This window comes from Manacus candei, unplaced genomic scaffold (assembly GCF_025592945.1).
Source record: "Manacus candei isolate 608988 ecotype Guabito, Panama unplaced genomic scaffold, ASM2559294v1 h1tg000094l, whole genome shotgun sequence".
Taxonomy (NCBI): domain Eukaryota; kingdom Metazoa; phylum Chordata; class Aves; order Passeriformes; family Pipridae; genus Manacus; species Manacus candei.
The window spans coordinates 927,126-948,517 of NW_026138142.1; the positions used below are offsets into that span (position 1 = coordinate 927,126).

The 21,392-nt window shown below is 44.5% G+C and overlaps 2 protein-coding genes across 13 annotated transcripts in view; one reads left to right on the plus strand and one right to left on the minus strand.

The window, feature by feature from the left end:
- Positions 1–11,023, plus strand: part of KMT2C (lysine methyltransferase 2C) — a 191,381-nt gene extending 180,358 nt beyond the window's left edge. For 7 of the 10 annotated variants that reach the window (XM_051768259.1, XM_051768261.1, XM_051768264.1 and 4 more), the window contains 14 exons: positions 235–382; positions 1,181–1,359; positions 1,454–1,608; positions 1,811–2,063; positions 2,561–2,700; positions 3,655–3,759; positions 5,169–6,288; positions 7,286–7,422; positions 7,595–7,737; positions 8,004–8,172; positions 9,080–9,196; positions 9,808–9,881; positions 10,367–10,475; positions 10,725–11,023. In XM_051768259.1, the coding sequence (XP_051624219.1) occupies positions 235–382; positions 1,181–1,359; positions 1,454–1,608; positions 1,811–2,063; positions 2,561–2,700; positions 3,655–3,759; positions 5,169–6,288; positions 7,286–7,422; positions 7,595–7,737; positions 8,004–8,172; positions 9,080–9,196; positions 9,808–9,881; positions 10,367–10,475; positions 10,725–10,817 (2,942 nt within the window). In that variant the 3' untranslated portion in view covers positions 10,818–11,023. The remainder of the gene's footprint in view (positions 1–234; positions 383–1,180; positions 1,360–1,453; positions 1,609–1,810; positions 2,064–2,560; positions 2,701–3,654; positions 3,760–5,168; positions 6,289–7,285; positions 7,423–7,594; positions 7,738–8,003; positions 8,173–9,079; positions 9,197–9,807; positions 9,882–10,366; positions 10,476–10,724) is intronic. The other 3 variants (XM_051768260.1, XM_051768268.1, XM_051768269.1) reach the window with 1 other exon arrangement.
- A 4,115-nt stretch (positions 11,024–15,138) lies between these two features.
- The window catches only part of GALNT11 (polypeptide N-acetylgalactosaminyltransferase 11), a 47,020-nt gene continuing 40,766 nt past the window's right edge, over positions 15,139–21,392 (minus strand). For all 3 annotated transcript variants that reach the window (XM_051768288.1, XM_051768286.1, XM_051768285.1), the window contains exons 11-12: positions 18,348–18,485; positions 15,139–15,949 (exon numbers count right to left, since the gene is read on the minus strand). In XM_051768288.1, coding sequence (XP_051624248.1) covers positions 15,818–15,949; positions 18,348–18,485 — 270 coding nt within the window. In that variant the 3' untranslated portion in view covers positions 15,139–15,817. The remainder of the gene's footprint in view (positions 15,950–18,347; positions 18,486–21,392) is intronic.

The window sequence follows — 21,392 nt, forward strand, 5'->3', positions numbered from 1 at the left end:
TGGGGTTTTTTAAATAAAAGAAGCATCCTCTCATACTGGCAGAAGGCACACTCAAAAGCTCTGTTTGCTCAAAATCTGCAGGTTTTTATAAAGATGGACATTAATCATGGTCAAAATTTTTTGAACTCCAAGTGGCTGAGAGTGGTGTCACCATCAGGACCCCACCCATACCCAGCAGACAGGATGTCTGTCACTATCCAGATGTCTCATTGTGCTCTGCCTTTCTGGTTTTAGTTACCAAAGCTCTGGGGCCAAAGCAGTTCCAGTTGCCTTTCAGACCACAAGATGATTTATTAGCAAGAGCAATGGCTCAGGGCCCAAAAACTGTGGATGTTCCTGCTTCCCTTCCAACACCACCTCACAACAATCAAGAGGAGCTAAGGTAGGTTTTCCTCGACATCTTCAAAATGTTATTTGGAGCAGATTCTGTGATCTTTTGCTAGGAGTAAAGAAATTAAATCCGTTGTGCCCAGCCTCAGAGCAGAGAACGGAATGGGATTATTTTAACTCTTAATATGCCATGTGTAGAGAGCAGCTTAGTAAAATAGGGGATTTATGCCATTGCTAGACTCTAGATTCTGTTAAATTGTTAGTAATTCCTTACTGTACTCACTTAAAAGTGGAAGAAAACAATGCAAACAGATATTTTTCCTGGAGCACTGTGGTACTGTAGCACCACGGCAGGTGACTGCTGTACCAGCAGCAGGACTCTGCCAGCCTGAAACTCCCCAGCTCCACTCCATTTCCCATGTGAGAACTGGCTGAAATGTGAGTCTCCCTACAAAGGTCTTCTTCCCTTTTGCCTCCCTTTTGCTTGCCTAACCAAAATCTGGATGTCTTTGAGACGCTGAAACCTGTGTGTGGACAAGGGAGTATGGGCGGGTGAATACACTTGAACCAGAAAGTTTAAATATTAAATTCTAGTTTTTTACACAGAGCCATGGGGAACAGAGAGTTTGGCTCTGTTACTGCCTCTGTTTTTCTTTATGGATCTTTCCCAAGAAACCACTCTGTGCAATGGAATATGAGATACCCAGAAGTGATGGCAAACCACCTACTTGTGTGCGATGACTAGTAGGAAAAAGGAAGTTCATTTTAGCTCCCTGTCATGATTTATAACTTTGACTTATCAAAAGTTTTAGTCTGTTTCCAAAGCAGCTTTTTTCGGATTTTGTTCCAGGGTTCAAGATCACTGTGAGGACAGGGACACTCCTGACAGCTTTGTTCCTTCTTCCTCTCCCGAAAGTGTGGTGGGAATGGAAATCAGTCGGTATCCAGACTTGTCGGTTGTAAAGGAGGAGAACCCAGAACCTGTACCATCTCCCATCATTCCCATCCTACCCAGCAGCACTGGAAAAGGTGAGACTGCAGCAGTGAAAAGCTACAACTAGGATTTTTTTTGTGTGTTCCCGTGTGTGTAGGATTAACCTGCTGTTTTCTGTTTTAATTTCAGGTTCAGAAGCCAAAAGGAATTATATAAAATCAGAGCCCGGTTCAGGAGCATTACCTGGTTCTGGCTTCTTTGCCTCCCAGCTGGGACCATCCCAGAATGGTCCTAAATCTGGCCTTATATCTGTAGCAATTACTTTACATCCCACAGCTGCTGAGGTAAAAGAAATAAGATTGTCTTACGTATATATAAAGTACAACAGCAGTTAATATATTTTATATATAGTGACTCTGAAGGGGTTTTAGCATAATAAAAGCAGCTGTTGCAATCTTCTAATAATTTATTCCAATAATTTATATTTCTGCTGTCCGAACTGCCTGTCTGATGAAAACAAGGGTATGTTTTTCTTATTATTTTTAGAACATTAGCAGCGTTGTAGCAGCATTCTCCAACCTGCTCCACGTCAGAATTCCCAACAGCTACGAGGTTAGTAATGCTCCAGATGTCCCATCCTCCATGGCAGCCACCAACAGTCACAGAGTGAACCCATCTATGGAATACAGGCAGCACTTGCTCCTCCAGGGTCCTCAGGCAGGATCCATGGGACCTGCCAGGATCATGGGGTCTTATGGACTGAAGCAACCCAATGTGCCATTCCCTGCAAACAGCAACGGTGAGTGGGCTTTGACTTCCAGGTGTTCAGTACCCAAATTTTAACTGAATCAGTATTAATGCATTTCAGCCTCATAAATTTATGCTCTAGAGTTAAATGATTGATTCTTGTTCTAAGTAGTTGTCCACATCACTATTGGTGAGGCATTTCTTCCACAGTTCCCAACATTATTAGGTTTTTTTGTCCAACCTGGTTTTAAATCCATCAATCAGAAAGATTGTTCCCATGCTGGAAAGCTTGACACAGTTGTTTCAGCCTGTATTCCTATGTCAGTTTAATTACTTATTTCTCATACAAGAAAGTATTTTTGCCTTGTTGTTTGCACAGTTAGTTTTAGGTCTGGTTTATAGAATTTCCCCATCAAGATGAGGTTTAAAGCCTGCATTCCATACCCTATCCAGGAGGATGCTACTCCTCTAGACCACTGAAGACTACTGTGACCTCTCATAAATTGGGTTTAATCTGATACAGGCTCTAACAGGTGATCTGTTCCCTAGGTCTGGCTGGCTTTAAGGATCACAGCCAGAATATGGCAGAAGGCTCAGCGCTGAGGCCTCGATGGTGCTCTCACTGCAAGGTCGTGGTTCTGGGCAGTGGGGTGCGGAAATCCTTCAAGGACCTGCCTTTCCTCAAACAGGTCAGTACCTGAAGTGCACATCAGTCACTGCACTCAGCTGGGGCTCCTTGCATGTAATAGGATGGCACAAAGTCCACTGCTGTTTGTGCCCACCAAGAGCACGTCCAGCTCCCTTTGTAGGCCCCCTTCTGTGTGTGTCCTAATTCAGGATGGGACGTTCAAGCACATTTGTAGTACAGATAAAAAATGTCGAAGTTGCTACTTACATAAAATGAATTTCAGCACATTTTGTAAAATAGTTCCCATCTATGGCAGTCTCCAAAGTTCTGCTACAAACCTCCGTCCCTGACCACTTCAGGGACCTTAATTCAAATTTATAAGGCACGGCACCATGTTGCCATGTCAGGAGGAACTGTAAGAGCAGGAATACTTGCACTCTTTTTGGGCAGGAATCAGATTTTGGTCTCAATCTCTTGTATTTACATTGGGAACTGTCATTCCTTCAAAAAGTGCCGTTGCTTTTTCAATGACATGGATGTAACTACACCACAAAGGCATAGTCAGAACTTACGCACAAAACTAAAGGGCTCATGTAGCCAGGAAAGCACTGAATTCCCAGTAAGGTTTTGCAGATGGATCAGTAGATAAAATAGTGAGATCTGGCTTTGATTAGGCTGAAATGAGATGTTCTTTTGCCATCCAAAGATAAAAGAAAATGGATTTTGCTTTGCAGGAGTGCCTATGGAGCAGATGGGTGCATGGTATAGAATGTTTTATTTTGATTGTTAAACTTCTGTGAGTGGCAGGAAATGCTGAAGAACAAGGGTGTAGGTGGTGGTAGCATTGGATCTGTCAAATAATCAAGTATTTAAATCACAGTATCGCTCATTATTTCACAAATGTTCTGCAAATAAAGAGTTTCCAACCAGATTGGAAGACTTGTTTCATTACACTTATTATGTGAAGAATGGTATTAAAGTGCACTTCTGATAATCGTCTGTGTTTGATTCCCAGGATTCCCAAGAAGGCTCTGATAAAATGAAGGACATTGTATTCTGTAGCAACAACTGCTTTGTTCTTTATTCAGCAGCTGTGCAAGCAAAAAACTCAGAGAACAAAGTAAGTATCAAACACTGGCAGGCCCAAGTGAGCCGAAATTATTGCAGCTATTTGTTGGAGAACAGAAGGGGGGCGAGGGGGGAGTTTGCACTTCTTTTGAGAGGTTTATAAATTAATTGCTCTGTATTCAAACGTTCAGATTCTGAACCAGCAGCGTGAAGTAAAATTCATATTTGCAGAACTTCGTGTCTGACAGATGCGTGGCGGAACAGCAGCCACGTTTGGCTACCCTCCCAGGCTTTGAAGATGAAGCCTCGAAAAATGAGTCATTCAAATACTCTGAGCATTGTACACAACCACAGACACATTTTTAAGGGCTGTATCCTGCGTTTGGATTTGACTTATACAGTAAAAAAAAAAAAAAAAGTTTACAACTGTGCAAATAAGAACTGAACGGCAAGTTTGCAGAAAGACTTTTATTTGTTCAACGTCACTGGGAAAATACAATCCTGTTCCGTGACTTTGTTTGGGCAGAGCTGCCCTTTGAAAGCATTGATTACCAAAACACCAGTAAAGAGCCTGTTAGCTGACAGTGACGAGGAAATAGAGGTTCTTATCCTACTTATTTTTTCTGAAGAAATTAAATAAAAAATACAACCCTGGAGAAGAAGATAACTGTGTGTACATCCACATCCTTTTAGTGTCCCTTGTAGCTCATTTTCAGTTGAATTTAAACAGAGTAACATTTCTGTACAAGTGCATCAGCATGTACATAATTAAGTTAATTAAATGTCATGTTCAGCCTCTTGAGAATTTAATTTACTCTTTCAAGTTTAATCACACAAACCACGTTAAGCACTTCATAATCTAAACTTCCTTTGTTGTTCTTGTTTTCTCTCTTTGTTTTTTTTTAACAAATCTCTGCAGGTATAATTCTTGTTTACTGTGACTGAGTAGTTAAGTCCTTGAGGTGTATTTAATCTAGAGCCCTGCAGGAATTTCCTCTTTACTTGTTTCCAGGAAAAATATGTGGCATTAATTCTAAATCTTCCCCTTCTACCAAATACAAGATTCCTATGCTTTAAATTAATTCTGTGACCCATATTTTAAGGTTATTTTGTGTTGTAACAAAACTCTCTAAGAATTCCTAAGAACTAAATCTGCCAGTCAGCTTGCCGAGGGCAGCTGAGACGTTTTGCATTCAAAACCTGGACAAGGGGTTATTTGTGCCTCGTCTTGTGTATTAAAGGGCACCATGCTCGAGTTGGGCTGGGAGAACTTCTGGGCTCCGTATCCTGGCTGTGGTAACACAGGTCAGGATAATTTCCATCTCTCTCTCTTTTGCTGCATCTTGATTTTAGACATTTTGAGAAGCCTCTCCCATACTGACCTGACCATGTTTTCAGGATACATTTAATGGTTGACAAGTTTGGATTTTTTTTCTTAAAGAGTTTTCTGTTGATTACCAGGAATCGGTCCCGTCTCTGCCGCAGTCACCGATGAAAGAGAGGCCGCCGAAAGCATTCCATCAGTACAGCAACAACATCTCCACTTTGGACGTCCACTGTCTGCCTCAGTTGCAGGAAAAGATTTCTCCACCATCATCACCCCCTATCATGTTCCCCCCCGCCTTTGAAGCAGCCAAGGTAGAGGCAAAACCAGATGAGCTGAAGGTAACGGTGAAACTAAAACCCAGGTTAAAAGCAATACACAGCAGTCTGGAGGACTGCCGGCCTCCCAGTAAGAAATGGAAAGGAATGAAATGGAAAAAGTGGAGCATTCAGATTGTGATTCCTAAAGGATCATTCAAACCTCCTTGTGAAGAAGAAATAGATGAATTTCTTAAAAAACTGGGCACAACCCTTAAACCAGACCCCGTGCCTAAAGACTACAGGAAATGTTGCTTCTGTCACGAGGAAGGTGATGGATTAACTGATGGACCAGCAAGGCTTCTTAACCTGGATTTAGACCTTTGGGTCCATTTGAACTGTGCTCTTTGGTCTACAGAAGTCTATGAGACACAAGCTGGTGCCTTAATAAACGTGGAACTAGCACTGCGAAGAGGCTTGCAGATGAAATGCATGTTCTGTCACAAAATGGGTGCCACCAGCGGTTGTCACAGGTTAAGGTGCACCAATATTTATCACTTTACCTGTGCCATCAAAGCACAATGCATGTTTTTTAAAGACAAGACCATGCTTTGCCCCATGCACAAACCAAAGGGAACTCATGAGCAAGAGCTTAGTTACTTCGCAGTCTTCAGGAGGGTGTACGTGCAGCGCGACGAGGTGCGGCAGATCGCCAGCATCGTCCAGCGCGGGGAACGCGACCACACCTTCCGTGTGGGGAGCCTGATTTTCCACGCTGTGGGGCAGCTGCTGCCACAGCAGATGCAGGCCTTCCACTCCTCCAAAGCCCTCTTCCCCGTGGGATACGAGGCCAGCCGGCTGTACTGGAGCATGAGATACGCGAACAGGCGCTGCCGCTACCTCTGTTCCATCGAGGAGAAGGACGGGCTCCCCTTGTTTGTCATCAAGGTGGTGGAGCAGGGCCACGACGATCTGGTCCTTACTGACACAACACCTAAAGGTAAATTTTGTGAACTAAGATCATGACTTTTGTGGTTTGCTGCTTGTTGTACTGGTACCTGTGGAACGATACCCGTTTCAAATGACTGTTGCAGACACCGTTCTAACCCAATGCTTATAAGTGAGCTTCCAGGGCCCATTTTTAATATCGTGCTATGAAGACTGAGGACACCTTTGAAGAAATTGTATAGGCTGCAGATAAGAAGACTTGTTTCGAGTCCACAGAGGAGACACAAGATTGAGTATTGAAAAATTAATTAAAGTAGTAGGAATGTCAGCACAGGTTTCCTCTCTTGAAAAGTGACTTTGTTTAAACACAGTACCATTGCTCAGTTGTCTTCAAATCAGCTGGGCTCAAGTTAGGGAGCTTTAAGAAGACATTTCAGTGTCCATGTTGTTCTCAGGGTGCATAAACATCTCTGTCAGGGTGAAGAATACATTGGACCATAAATGTATGGGCAGGTCTTGGAAAACAGCTTGTGGGTGTGTGTGGGGATTGTAACAGTCCAGGTCTTGACTTCTTTGTGCTGCAGGTGCCGATAAACTCAACCTTGCTCTGTCCAGTCAGACCAGTGCCAGGGAATTGTCCACATATGAGTGCTGGCTACAGTCCATCAGTGGAAATAGAATACAGAATATATCATGTATTTTCAGAAAATTCTACTTTTGCAGGATTTGTCAAGAAAACTTGTCCATGTTCTTGTTGTCAAGGGTCTGAAAGTTTCCATGCTGAGAACACTAAAATCTTCATTCCTGAGAATCAAGGGTGCAGAGTCAGTGGTGTGTTTGTTTGGGAGTTGTTAAATCCCAAAAATTAGCAACTCACCAAATCATTCTCCACTTCACTTTTTAGACCCTGGCCTGGCTGTGTAGGTAAGGACAAAAGCATTCTCAGTCCTGGGTTCAGGTTCCCAATGTCCTCAGGCAGTTGATTTAAAACTGGCGCAATAGTCTTTTATTGTTTTGATCACTGTAATTCTTTCCTGATGGTTGTGTAGGTGTGTGGGATAAAATCTTGGAGCCCGTTGCTTCTGTTAGAAAAGAATCTGAAATGCTCCAGCTGTTTCCCGGCTATCTGAAGGGTGAAGACCTCTTTGGTTTGACAGTCTCTGCAGTGGCCAGGATTGCCGAATCGGTGAGTCTCCACCACCCCAGTTCTTGCTGGATCCCTGTGGTTGTTGGATAGACACGTGAGAAGGGGAACAGGAAGAGGTGTGGAAAAGTAAATATTTTGTTACACGCAGTGAACACCTAATTACTTGGATTTTTATTTTTTTTTTGTTTTCTTTTTGTCTGTTTCTTTGCAGCTGCCAGGGGTTGAGGCCTGCGAGAACTACACTTTCCGCTATGGCCGAAACCCCTTAATGGAACTTCCTCTTGCCATCAACCCCACGGGCTGCGCCCGTGCCGAGCCTAAAATGAGTACCCATGTCAAGAGGTTTGTGTTAAGGTATTTTGTTTTAATTTCACATAGTACAGCCCAGGGTTTATAGGCTGCTTTAGGGTTATTTGTGCTTTCGTCTGCTGCTTACAAACCCTGTCGTCTTTGGCTGTGTATGTGCATGCCCCGGTCAGAGGAACCGCTTTGTGTCTCCGCTAGCTGGCTTTAAGTGTCTGTATGTCTGGAGGGGTTTTTTAATGGGTCCCGTGGCTGTTCTTCAGAGAAATCTTCAGTTTTTCTTGTATTCTTTCCTGCTACATGCCCAATCCCTACAGGCCTCACACCTTGAATAGCACCAGCACATCGAAGTCCTTTCAGAGCACAGTCACGGGGGAGCTGAACGCGCCTTACAGCAAACAGTTCGTCCATTCCAAGTCCTCTCAGTACCGCAAGATGAAAACCGAGTGGAAGTCCAACGTGTACCTGGCTCGCTCTCGGATTCAGGTCAGTCCCACTGTGGAAAACGGATACTAAAAAAATTACGTGTGCTTTTATTTATATCTATTTTACATCTATATTTTGTAACTACTTTATTTTCTGTGTAAATATTTATGTAAATTCAGATCAAAAGCTGAAACTAAACCTATTGCAAAATTCCGCCAAGTCTCATCCCAAAATTGGGTGATTTTTATGTGGCAAATCCCTTCCATACATTTACATTAAGTAAGATTTCTTTCTGATTATTGTAAATATCTTAAAAATTCATTTGTTACAGTCATCTAGAAAAAAAGGGGTTTTTTAAGTTTTGGGGTGGGATTTTTCAGCAAATTCTCAAAACCGTAGTAAAACTTTCACTAAAAATAGAAATGCACAGTGGGAGCATGAGATGCTCAGGCCAAGCTGAGTGAAGTGGTACAAGACCAGTATGGAGAGCTCAATACTTGTCAGAGTTAATAATTGTAAGAAACCCATTGCTTTATATAATGCTGTTGGTTTGCTCCACAGACTGTTTTGCAAAAGCTTTGTCACTGATCTCGGCGCGTGCGGACACGGTTGTTGTTTATTTCAGGTTGGACTTAAACGTTGCTGCTGGGTTCCTATCAGCTTTCTCCAGTCTAGCAAGGCCCATTTTGTTTTTCAGTGAATTTATAGCCTTTACACAGTCAGGTGTCAGAGGGGTAGGAGCAGCTTTCTCACCAAGACAGCAGCCAAGTACGTTTTCTTGCATCTAAAAGTTCCCCGTGAAGCTGGGTTCTGTTAAACCATCAGCTGTACATCAGTGCTGCTTCCCCCTCTCCAAGTAGTTTCCTTTCCACATTATTTTCTGCAGGAGCAGTTTGGGGCACTGTGAGGAACAGTGTGTCAATGCAGATTTATTACACAACTCTAAATCTCAATGTGTTTTTCACAGGGCCTGGGCTTATATGCTGCTCGAGACATTGAAAAGCACACTATGGTCATTGAATATATCGGAACGATTATCCGGAATGAGGTGGCAAACAGGAAGGAGAAACTCTATGAATCTCAGGTGCAGGGGGGTGTTTGTTCATTCTCTCTTTCCCCTTCCCCATTTAAACATTGGTACAACGAAACAAACACTGTTCTTCTGCTTGATGACTTCAGGTCCCCTGTTTTACTTCATGAATTCAGGTCTCCTGATTTGTTTTCTGCTGTGCTATAAATGCAATAGGCAAAAAGTGTAACCAGAGGAATCCACAGTGGTTGTTATGAGTGTGTTTAATAAATCTCACAGCACTCTGGCCAGGTAGAAAAGAAGGGCTCTGGCAGAGGACCTCAGTCTTTAATGAGAAGTTCTTTAAATTTAAAGCAACTTCCTTTGTGTAACTCAGTGGCATTGTAACAGGGCCTATCTGTGCAGCACTGGAAGCATGGATTAAAAGCACTACGGAAGCTGTGAGGGAAAAGTGAAGTGGCCAGAGGTTTATTTTTATGACCCATCATCCTCTGCAAACCTGTAAGGGTACAGCAGTGTGTGACTCCTGCTTTCCCTCATGAGCCACTGGGCAATGCCTGATCCAGAATGCAGGAGGGCACTTGGAGCTGACCCACATTGCTGCTTCCTCATCGACAGTGAAGTAAAATCTTAACAAGAGCCCTCGTCCCAATTGTGTTTTCCAGAATCGTGGTGTGTACATGTTCCGCATTGACAACGACCACGTCATCGATGCCACCCTGACGGGAGGCCCTGCAAGGTGGGTGTCCTGGAGAGATCCCTGACCTCCTCCTGCACCATCATCCACATTCCCTGACCTCCTCCTGGGGCATCATCCACATTCCCTGACCTCCTCCTGGGCCATCACCTGCGTTCCCTGGCCTGGGGCTGTTTGTGAGGCACTGACTTTGAGGTTTTTATTCTCTGAGCTGATACATTCAGTCTGCGGACTATTCCACCGAAATAATGTCTTCTTTTTCATTAGCTCTGCCCATCTTTCAGTATGTTTCATGGCAGCTATGAAGAGGGAATGGAATTTTTTTTTGATACTTGATTTTTTTTGACGCTTGATTTTTTTTTTTTTTTGACATTTTCTAGGTAAAGACACAAGTTACAGAGTAATATAATTGTATGTGGAAAGGCGGTGAGCCCGTGGAGCTAAGGCCATGCTGAGGTTTGGTTTACATTTGCCTCAAGGGATGCGTTTTCCTGGGAGGTGACCTTTGTCCTGCTCTTTTCCCATAGGTACATCAACCATTCGTGTGCGCCCAACTGCGTGGCTGAGGTGGTCACTTTTGAGAGAGGACACAAAATCATCATTAGCTCCAGCAGAAGAATCCAGAAGGGGGAGGAGGTAAGGGCGGGTTTGGACCTTACCCACCTCTTGCTGGGCCCATCCATTTCTAGATACTTCCATGATTTCTGGCCCATGGCACAACCCATTTGTACTGGGGGGAGGTGACACTTCCCTTCTTTCCTTTAAAACCACGCCAGTCCCTAAAAGCACAACCTCTGGTGTGTTCTGCTGTTGAACCTGTAGCCCCAGGGAAAGCTGTGGCCAATTCTGGTTGTTCCATAACCATTCTCCCTCATCTCCTTCCAGCTTTGCTACGACTATAAGTTTGACTTTGAAGATGACCAGCACAAGATTCCATGTCACTGTGGAGCTGTAAACTGCCGAAAGTGGATGAACTAGAATGCATTCCTTGCTGTCTTTGAGGGTTGCTTGTCCCTAGGAAGAAGTGATTCACATTTTGATTTTGTCGACGGAAAATTGTTGCCTTTTTGAAGAGGGGGAAAAAAAAATCACTTCTGGAAGTACAGATTTCTACACAAGTATTTAAAAAGAAAAAAGGAAAAAAAAAAAAAAAAAAGGAAAAAATAACCCACACAAACCAACAAGCACCAGAAGCAAGCCGGCAAAATCTGAAGCTGACTTTCCAGACACGTGGAGGTTAAACTGAGTTAACAGAATGGTCCAGCACTTTTGTTTTTGAGCTCACTAAGGAGAAACTGTTTTAACTTGGGCAAAGAACCGCTGGCTGACCTGCGGGAGGGCAGGTGGCCACTATGAATGTAAGACTGAAATCACCAGCGAAAGGGAGAAGTCCAAAGTGCTGGCCACAGCCTTATTTGATAAAGGGGCAGGCCCTCTAATTAAAGAAAAATTTTAAATAAAAGTAGACACCACTGAACAAGGAATGTACTGAAACGACTTCCTTAGGGATAGAGCTAAGGGAAAAAATAACTTGCACTAAAATACATTTAAATACTTGATTCCATGAGTCAGTTTATTGTAGTTTTTGATTTCTGTAAAATAAGAGAACCTTTTTGTATTTATTATTGAATAAGTGAATGAAGCTATTTTTAAAAAGAAAGTTAGAAGAAAGCCAAGCTGCTGCTGTTACCTGCAGAACTAACAAACTCTGTTACTTTGTATAAAAGTGTAAATATTTTGAGAAAAAAAAAATACAGTATAAAAATAGTTATTGACCAAATGCTACCAGACTCTGCAGCAGTTCGGGTGCTTATTCTCAAACGTCGATAGGGATGTTACAATATGATCTCATGTACTCACAGACATGCGATTCCCAGTACAGAATAACCAAAATCTCAATTTAAAGAGAGAGGGTTTTGTATGTTTAAAGCAGTCTCAACTGTGGTCTTACGAGAATTTTTTTAAGTAAACCTTAAGCCTGGTAAGGGCGTGTATATTACAACTCTGACTTTTGTAGATGTTTGGGTAATTTAGATTAATTTTATTTGTATTATATTGTTGCATCCCTATTTCTTAAGTCAGGTTTTTTTGTGCTTACAATTTGTGATAACTGTGAATAACTGCTAAAAACCACCCAAAATAGAGGCTGGACATGGGGTTTCTTTTCTTCAGCAAAAAGTAGTCAAGATTAGGTGACTGTTCAGCCTACATTAAATCATGTAAACAGCAAAGAATCAGTTGGAGCTTCAGTCTGACGCGATAGCCTTCTTAAAAGGAAAACAAAGAAAAAAAATTAGGTGTAATGTGCTTGCAGCTGCAGGACTCTGGCAATAGGGTTTTGGAAAATGTAATTTAAAGATGTGTTTGTATGGATTGTTTTTGTTTACATTTCTTTAAAAAAAATAAACACTGTTTTGTGTTTGCTTGTAGAAATTTAATCAGCATTTTGAACCAGGTTAGCTTTTTATTTTGTACTTAAAATTCTGGTACTGACACTTCACAGGCTAAATATAAAAAAAAAAATGAAGTTTTTTTTTTTGTGTGCACAATTAAAGTGGACTGTAAACTGTTGGTATATTCAGTAATACAGTTCTGAACTTGTAATGTATATGGCATGATGTATTTTTATCTTACAGAATAAATCAATTGTATATATTTTTCTCTTGATAAATAGCTGTATTAAATTGTTTCTTGAATATTTTTCTTCTCTTGTACAATATTCCAACATCCTACCAGTATTTGTCCTACAGTTTTTTCTGTTCTGTATAATAGTATCTAATGTTGGCAAAAAAAATACAAAAACAACACAAAAAAAAGAATTTTTTGAAGTATACAGAGTGTTATGGGTTTTGGAATTTGTGGAAACAGATTTAGAAGATCAGCATTTACGAATAAAAATATTTTACATCTATAAAGTACATCCTCCTGTTGTCATTTGAGGTGTCTGTTTTCTGCTTCTTCCAGGATTTGTGTCTGCTTCCACCAGCAAGAGGCATTTGCCTTCCCCCTTCTCCAGTGCAACCTGCACCCTAAATTTCACACTGTGGTGCCATGTCCTGAGCACCCTCCAGACTGCATTCCCTGCAGTCATGTTTTACCTGGAAAATCTACAAAAGATGAATATTCTGCCTGTGCTGGGATAATTTTCTTCATTGCAGCTGGTGTGGTGCCTTCCCCGCTCCGGATTTGGGACGAGGACAGTGTTGCCATCAGGGATGTTTTGTCCCTGCTGAGCAGAGCTCACCCAGCCCTGGGGTGGCTCTGCCTCCAGTGAAATGGGCAAGGAGCTGGGATGGGACACAGCAGGGACAGCTGACCCCAACTTCTGCTTTATCTATTGAATTGTGACACCAGAGGTGTTCCCAGCAAGACCTCAGCACGGGTTGAGGCTAAAAAAAGACTCCAAGATTTACTGTGGAGCAGTGGGAAGCAGCCAGGCCAGAGCTGTTCTGCAGTGTTATTTATATCTATTTATATCATGCACTGTGGCTGCTGGAGGACACTCTGCTCCTCTGTCAGCCACGGCCACTACCAACTCCAGGAGCCATGGAGGAGGTACTTGACACAGAGGCTTAAAAATCAGCCCCGGGCAGAGTTTCTTTGTATTCTTTACAGGTGATAAATTCTCAGTGTGACAACGACAAGCTATGTGACAGCATCTGCCCTTTTTAGGGACTTTTCCTTCTGTTCTTCCTGTTCACCCAAAGTCCACTGGGGCAGCTGGGAGCAGTCACTCCACTATAGGACAAAACTATGCATTTCCCCCTGCCCCAGGCAGCCGTGCAGGGCCCGGCTGGGAACAGTCACCTGGCCCAGAGCTGGGTGTTCATGGCAGAGATCTGTAACCCCGTTCAAATCTTCGTGTGCTGGCCTGGCTGTGTGGCTGCAGCAGAAACTACTGTGGTCAAAAATAATTCCCCACAGGAATAACGGCCACCGGCCAAAGCGCCATCACCTCCGTCTGTTCCTGGAAATCGGCGCCGCTCCCGGTGACAGAAGTTTCCTCACCCGGAGCAAAAGGTCAGAAATTCTCTGTGGCAACAGACTGAGACAGTAAATAAAGCAAGCTCCTGCTCTGCCTGTTTGAGGATTTGTTTGGCTTTTTTGGGTTTTTTTACTGTTTTTGAAAAGACAAAGGCCACAAAAGAAAAGGCTGAGCGAGGCCGCTGCACAACAGGAGTGCCAATACAAATGTCACAGGAAAGCCCAGCACTCAGCTGGGACCAGCTGCACCAGCACCTTCTGGCTGCTCCACTCTGGCCCCTGGGAGCAGTCAGGGTTAATCAGACAGGCATCAGTGAAGCTGCTGCCCATCCTCTCATCACAAAAAGGATGGAATTAATTCCACACACAACAACCAGCAGGGCTGCCATTGCTGCCACTGAAAGGGTTCTGCTCCGAGCTGACACCGTGTTCCAGCCCTGCACTGCCCTGCAAGAGCCATCTGGGAGCTGATCTCAAGACTCCGGGTGCCCCTACAAGGGCACAGACCTCAGCTGACCAAGGGGGCTGGGGTTGTTTTTACAGGTTTTCTTGGTAAGAAGGAGCTTTGCTGGTGTCTAACTCGACTACTTCCATTGCAGTGCTTTATTTGGAAGAACATCCACTTCAGCCCACTGTTCTGGTTTGCAATTAAACCCACTCACCTGGTTCTCCCTGCCGGTGACTCACTGCTTCCAGGACTGATGAAGGAGGCAAAACAGCTGCCTGGTGGCCAGGGCTGCTCTCACCTGCTCCTTTGCTTCCTCAGGTGCCAGCCCTGGCAGAGGGCTGAAGGACCAAACACAGTCTGTCACAAGTGAATCTCCTCTCTGTGGGAAGATGTGGGTCTGTAATTACTCCATCATTATGTCCCTCACACTGCCCAAAATGTCAACAACTGGATGCTGGAGTATTTGTGCAGTTGGAAAATGTTTGTGCTGCCCAAGCAAAAGGACAAGGCTGTCCTGGTGCTGCCAACATCCAAAGTGCACATTCCCAGGGCAGGCAGGTCACTGTGGCATAGGAAACAAGGCCAATGGTGCTAAGAAAAAACAGAGCAGCGTTTCTCTTCTGCAAGAGCTTCCATGCACTGAAGCAGCACCTGAGGCTGAAGCAGGAGGTCAAAGAAAGGTAAACAGTGAAATAAATGAAAACAGAGAAGTGGAGGGAAAAAAACAGAGACATTATCTGTCAAACCTTCCAAGACATGAGCAAGGGAGACACAAGGGAAGACCCAAATTGTGCAAAGATTAGTTTGTATCATTCTGTAAGTAGGTGCTTTCTGGTCCAACAGCTACAAAGAGTAAGGCCATAGAGATTAATTAAAAAATGATACTTTATTTTAAATGCAGCTACTGTCATGAGTCATCAAAATAGACTTTGCAATAGTTACTTTGTTTTAAATACGAGGTGACGAATGACAGCAAAGAATTTAAACTACATGAATTGTCCTAAAACTGTAAATTAAAAGAACTAAATTTAAATATTACAAATGACAATTTTCAGATGATAAAAGGGAATAAAAGTATTTTCCAGAAAAAGTAAAATAATTTGGCCAGTAAACCCATACTAGAAATGTAAATTATTGAGATACTGCACATGAAATACTTGAGGAGGACTCCTTTCTGTCATTGTCATTTAAAAGATCCACAAAGCTGAAGTCTCACCATTTAAATTACATTGCGCTAATGATTTCTCTTACTTAAAACCAGTCCAATAATCCAGGATCATCCAAGGAACCGATGATAAACTGCACTTCTGTGTGCTGTCCTGCAGTGGGGCTGCTGCTGTCACTGCTGTGACCAGGGGCCAGTGCCCAGCTGGACCTTCCCACACACGCAGCCCTTCAGGGCAGGGCATTTGCAGCGGGTCCTTGCGATGGGTGTGCCGGGTGTAGCAGCCAAGGGCTCCACACAAAGCCCTCCAGAACGACTTCAATCACAGCTGAAGGGGAACCAGGTCTCAGCTTAACTCTCCTCAGCCACATCCTCGCTGTCTCAGCTCTCAAAATGCCACTGCTGAGGAAGGGACCCATCACAGATGGCCACGGTCACGTACCCTTTGTGGCTCAGTGGATCCACCACCTTCAGGCACTGCCCCACAGAGACCTGGTACAGGCGGTTGTTTTTCTAGAGGAAAGACAAAGACAGATGGGATTTATTTACCAAAACTTCTGTTCTCCATTGTCACCCTGAAGCTGAAAGCGATGCTCAAGGGGAGGGGATGCTCCTTCCTGACAGATGAGCCTTTCAGCAGCCTCCCTGACACACCAGACCCACAGCAGCAACAGAGTACAGCACATCCCATAACCACATCCAGGCTTTGCAACAAAGACTCTCATGTCCTTACAGGGACCCAGTTGGGACTTTGTTTATAGCACAGTCTCTTAATGAGATGAAGGAATGATCAAACCCATTCCCCAGCACTCAGCAAAGAGGGAGGGCACAAAGCCACAGTGGGGCACAGACAGGTCATAGAAACCTGGAATGACTTGGGTTGGAAGCGACTTTAAGTATCATCTAGCTCCAACCTCCCTGCCACTTTCCACCAGCCAGGGTTGCTCAAAGCCCCATCCAACCTTGCCATAAACATTCCCAGGGATGGGGCATCCACAGCTTCTCTGGGCAACCTGTTTCAGTGCCTCACCACCCTCACAGCAAAGAATTTCTTCCTAATATCTAATCTAAACCTGCCCTCTGTCAGTTTAAAGCCATTCCCCCTCGTGCTCTTGTAAAAAGTCCCTCTCCAGCTCTCTTGTAGCCCCTTTAGGCCCTCTGCCCAGCCCCAGCAGCTCCCATGGGCAACCTCCTGCTGCCCAGCATGGAGGGAGCAGATGCATGAGAACAGCCACACCGGGTTCTGTCACTGCCTATGGCCATAAGCAGACATCCAGGGAAGCAGGAGAACATGGAAAGAACACACAGCACTCCTCCAAAATACTCCTCCACTCTGAGTCTTGTTCTGTAACCAACAGCACACAGCTGGCCTTTCCTTGTACCAATGACATGATTTCCCCTTTTTCCAAAAGGCTTCACTTTCCTGAAGAGTCCCAGCCTGCTCACATATTGCTCATGGGAAAGGTGGCCCACATCTTTGACTTGCCTTTCTTACTTCTGAGCCTTCCACAGCCCAAATGTAGCCTTTCTGAGACGAGGTGACCAGCACATGCAGTACAAGCAAACTACAATGTTGTGATGACATTTTCCTGTTTCAGTTCCTACTCCCTTCCTAGCCAATACTGACATTTGATTCTCTCTTAGGCCATGGATCATTAATGAGCAGCAATGTGACACTGTTACAGATCCACCAACCACACCCTCAGTGGCAATGGCCAGCTCAAAGCCCACGTCTGACACGTGAAGCCCAGATTCTGCACCACCACCACAGGCATCACCAACAGCCACAGGCACTGAATAGCAATGGCCATTCTCTCAGCCTTGTAAAACCTCTGTCTGCTGACACAAGCTGCAGAACCCTCAGTAATCTCTTATCAGCACAACTGCTCAGTTTACTACTCCCACTCCCACTGGCAGCTCTGGTTGTGGCACTGCTGGTGCAAGTGTCAGACACACACAGCCCTGGGCTTACACAATAATCTGCCTCTGTATCTCCAAACCATCCTGGGTTGCAACAGCCAAATGTGACTCCACTTTGGGAACTTGTGCTGGCAGGGCCCTCCCTCCTCTTTGTTCAACCATGTCTGTGCTACAGACTCGCTGCTACGGTGAGGGCATGTGAGGGGCAGCCTCTGAGTGAATACCCAGGAGATAAATTCCATGTCTGAGCAGCACTGGCTCAGTTTTGTGAAATCTGCCACTCCAGACTCCAACAATTAAATCAACAGATGAATTACAGGGCAGAAGCAACTGCTCTGCCCTTTGCTTCTTTAGGCACTAAGCAGGAATCACCACATGGACTGCTCTCTCCCAGTCCTGCAAACACAACACAACAAAGCTTTGGGGCGGATTTTATTCTCTCTGGCACATCCCAGGTAAGCCGCAGTGCTGTGGGTGGCTGTGATGGGTAGAAGAAAGGCTCAGTGGAGCTGCAGAAACCTTCCTATGTGGCAAAGGGCTTGCATGTCCCAGACTTCAGCAAAAGTCTTATTCAGGCTGAAACACAGCCATCAAAGCCCATGCAAAGGTTCTTCACTTGGAAAAGGTTTTTCACCCAGAGGGTGGGTGGGCACTGGAACAGGCTCCCCAGGGCAGTGGTCACAGCACCAAGACTGAGAGAGTTCAGGAAGCATTTGGACAACACTCTCAGGCACGTGGTGTGACTCTTGGGGATGGTCCTGTGCAGGCCAAGGAGCTGGACTCCATGATCCTTGTGGGATCCTTCCAACTTGGCATATTCTGTGATTCTGCGCTTGAACTGTGGGCTGGGCCTAGTACAGTACAAGTGCATTGGTACACCTGAGACTTAGTCATAATCAAACTCAACCCTGGTGTCCTGTTAGTGCTACTGTTACTTACTGAGACATTAATTAGGGGCAACAACGTGCCACGTGCCAGCCCCCCCACTCACCCCGAACGTCCACTGCTGCGAGCCGCCGGAGCCGTGGCACTTCATGAGGCGGGGGGGGTCAGACGAGCGAGTCTCCGAAACATCCAAGCAAAGCAGGTTATTTAAAATCAGCTCATGATCCTCATTGTAAATCCAGACCTGAGAGAGAAGACAGAAGGACGTTTATTACAATGTTTCAGGACAGGTCCCTTCACTCTTTAGTTCAGCAACAAAGGAGATGCTTCAGCATCTGGATGTCAGAGATGTGCCCTGCAACACTCGCTGCCTCTTTGCTCCCTTTTCCCAGCAACTGAGACAGAGCTGCAGGGCTCTGTTGTCTTCCCAACATCACACAGCACTGCCCCATGCAGAGGCATTGAAAGGACCAGTTGTGATTCTGCCCTGTAAGTAGCTTTTTTAAAATTAAGCAGCCCTCATATGTCCCTCCTGCCCAGGCAGCTGGACAAGATAAGGCAGCAGGCAAGCAGTGCATCTCTGAGCAGGCAGCCAGCTGCCCTCTGAGAAAAACCTTTAAGCCAGGCAGTAAATCTCCTTATCCAAAGATGATCCTTCTTTGCTCCCAAGACAAATGACTTTTGGTACCTGTGCTGTGCTTAGAGGGAGATCACTCCTCCCCATTTCGCATCCACTTCGTTGTGGTTGAACCACGATGAAAATGTCTTGATCTGGACCTCAAGAGCCTACACAACATCCCAGCAGCTCTCAGAGTGGTGGGAGTTGAATGCAGCCCCTCTCTGGGGCCCACCTGTGTGACGCAGGAATGCACTGGTTCACGTTTGCAGCTTCAACTGCATTTAGGTTCTTGAATTTATGTGGCATTAGAAGAGTTTGTGTGATCACACTGAAAATCCCTGCCAGCTCTAACCAGCAGCACAGACACACTCAAGACCTCAGTTTGTCCACTCCCACACGCTGCTTGAGCACAAGGGATATTTTTACTGTTGGCATAGCAAGATGCCAGGCACCTTCAGCTGCTGCAGTTCATGCCCACACCCTGCTGGCTCTCAGTGGGCTGCCTCAACCTTGCTTTGAGCAAGGCACATCTGGCACAGCTGAACATTCAGGGAAGCTGGAACACCAGCCTGGTCTAATTGCAGCAGCTCCTGGTCCTCTCCCCCCCGTTCCTTCAGGCCTGCAAAGACTTGGGGCAAGATCAGTTCAGTGGAGGACCTGGAACTCTCATAACTGTGAACAAGAGGAGCTAAGCCCCTCATACCTGTGCATGAAGTACCTACTGAAGAACCTACAACTAAGTTCTTCTGGTGTGCTCTTGTTCCAGCCCTGTTCTCATTTCTCACAGTTCAGGGCTGGAGCCACCATGCCCCCTGTGTGATTTATTTTTTTTTCCACTAAGTCTGTTTGACACTCAGTGTATGGAATATGAAATTCCAGGCAGAAAAATCAGGCAAATAAACTCTGATTTGTCTACTTTTTTTTTTTTTTGGCTGATGAAACTAAACCCAATCTTCTGGAGGGCACTGGAATTTGGGACACAGTCTCAATTGGACAGCATGACTGAAAAGCACACAGCTCATTATCACAGTTGCACTGTAACACAGCAAAGGCCTCCTTGGAGGAAGTGCAGATATTACATTAAAATCTGCCCCAACCTCAGGCACTCTGTGCCTTCCAATGTACTTTTTTTCTGTTTAAACCCTGGCATAGGAAAGAAGGTACATCAAGATTAAAGAGGAGGAGAGAATGGAGAAATTTCAAGACTTGCCAGAAGAGTACCACTATTAGAAGAAGAAAAATGATGAAGCCAAATCCAAACAAGAGTAGAACTGGTAAGAAAGAAGAAAAAAGACTGCAGTGACACAGGGAGCAGACCTTCAATCAAAAGCTGAGTAATGGCAAAGACCACAAAATAGTGGTTAAATCCCATGTGATATTCTCCCCAAGACAGCCAAAATTAATTTCAAACTAATTATGTGTTCAGTGTAGAAAACAAAGGGACATAGAAAAATAGGCCCAAATTTGGTTCCAAATTCAGATTAGAGTATCAGTATGAACTTGCAGATTATTAACAGATTCAAGCACAAGGAAATCAAAGCCACCCCATGGGCTTTCTTTGTTATACAAATGCAAGCCTTTGCATACTCCAAAAATTATTAACTACTTTGCTGCTGAAGACTGGAAGGATGATGTTTAGCTCTTGTTGTTAAAGGCTGTCAGGAGCAACAGGCCCATATAGGAAATAAATTCCCAGCAGGTAGCACAGTATCAAAAGTCTAAAAGCAGAAAGGTACCTGCCTAGGTTTTACGTCTTCTGAGACTGTTTTATCCTCCTATGTATTTTCTACAAAAAATGCCATTTTAAAAATTTAATTTATTTTAAAAAACGTTAATAGATGAGGTGCAGGATATTTTTGTCCTGCATGCGTGAACTTCCTAACCAGCAGAGTTAGGAGAGCTAGGAGAACATTTCCACCAGACTTCAGTTTCTCAAACTGGAATTGTGCCCAGCTCCCCCCCACAGGAATGCAGCACCTTTAATTGCTGACCCCAAGAGACACATGGCAACAATCTGCTCCAAAGGTCTAAGGAAAATCACTGGTGTCAAAGAAAATCAACAGGATGCAATTAGAATATAATGAATCAGTTCTGTTTTCAAATAAAACCCAAATGGCAGATGTACATAAAAACCTCTCTCCATAATGAAATTGGTCATGCTTGTAGTTAAATAAATGACTGAATTTGGTGAATGCTGTAGGACTGGCCTCTTTCTAGCAGCCTTTTTTCCCTGCCTCTCAACACAGGCAACAGGATAAGAGAAAAGGTGCATGGACTCCTTCAGTCTTGGAGTGTAGTGGCCCGTTCAGCTGCTGACTGACCCTTCTGAGGCCCTGCATGTCCCCAGAGCACCTTCAAGACAGGCATTTCAGATGTGGCAGTGCTCAGGTGCCTGCCCAAGCCTCCCATGAGAGTCAGTGCCTGCACCTGTGGCTGCAGGGGCACCGAGCTCTTACTTGGGCAGCAGCTGGTTCAAGCTTCCCACAGTGGAAATGGGACCTGCAGACCTGGGATAAGAATTCTCACTGCCAG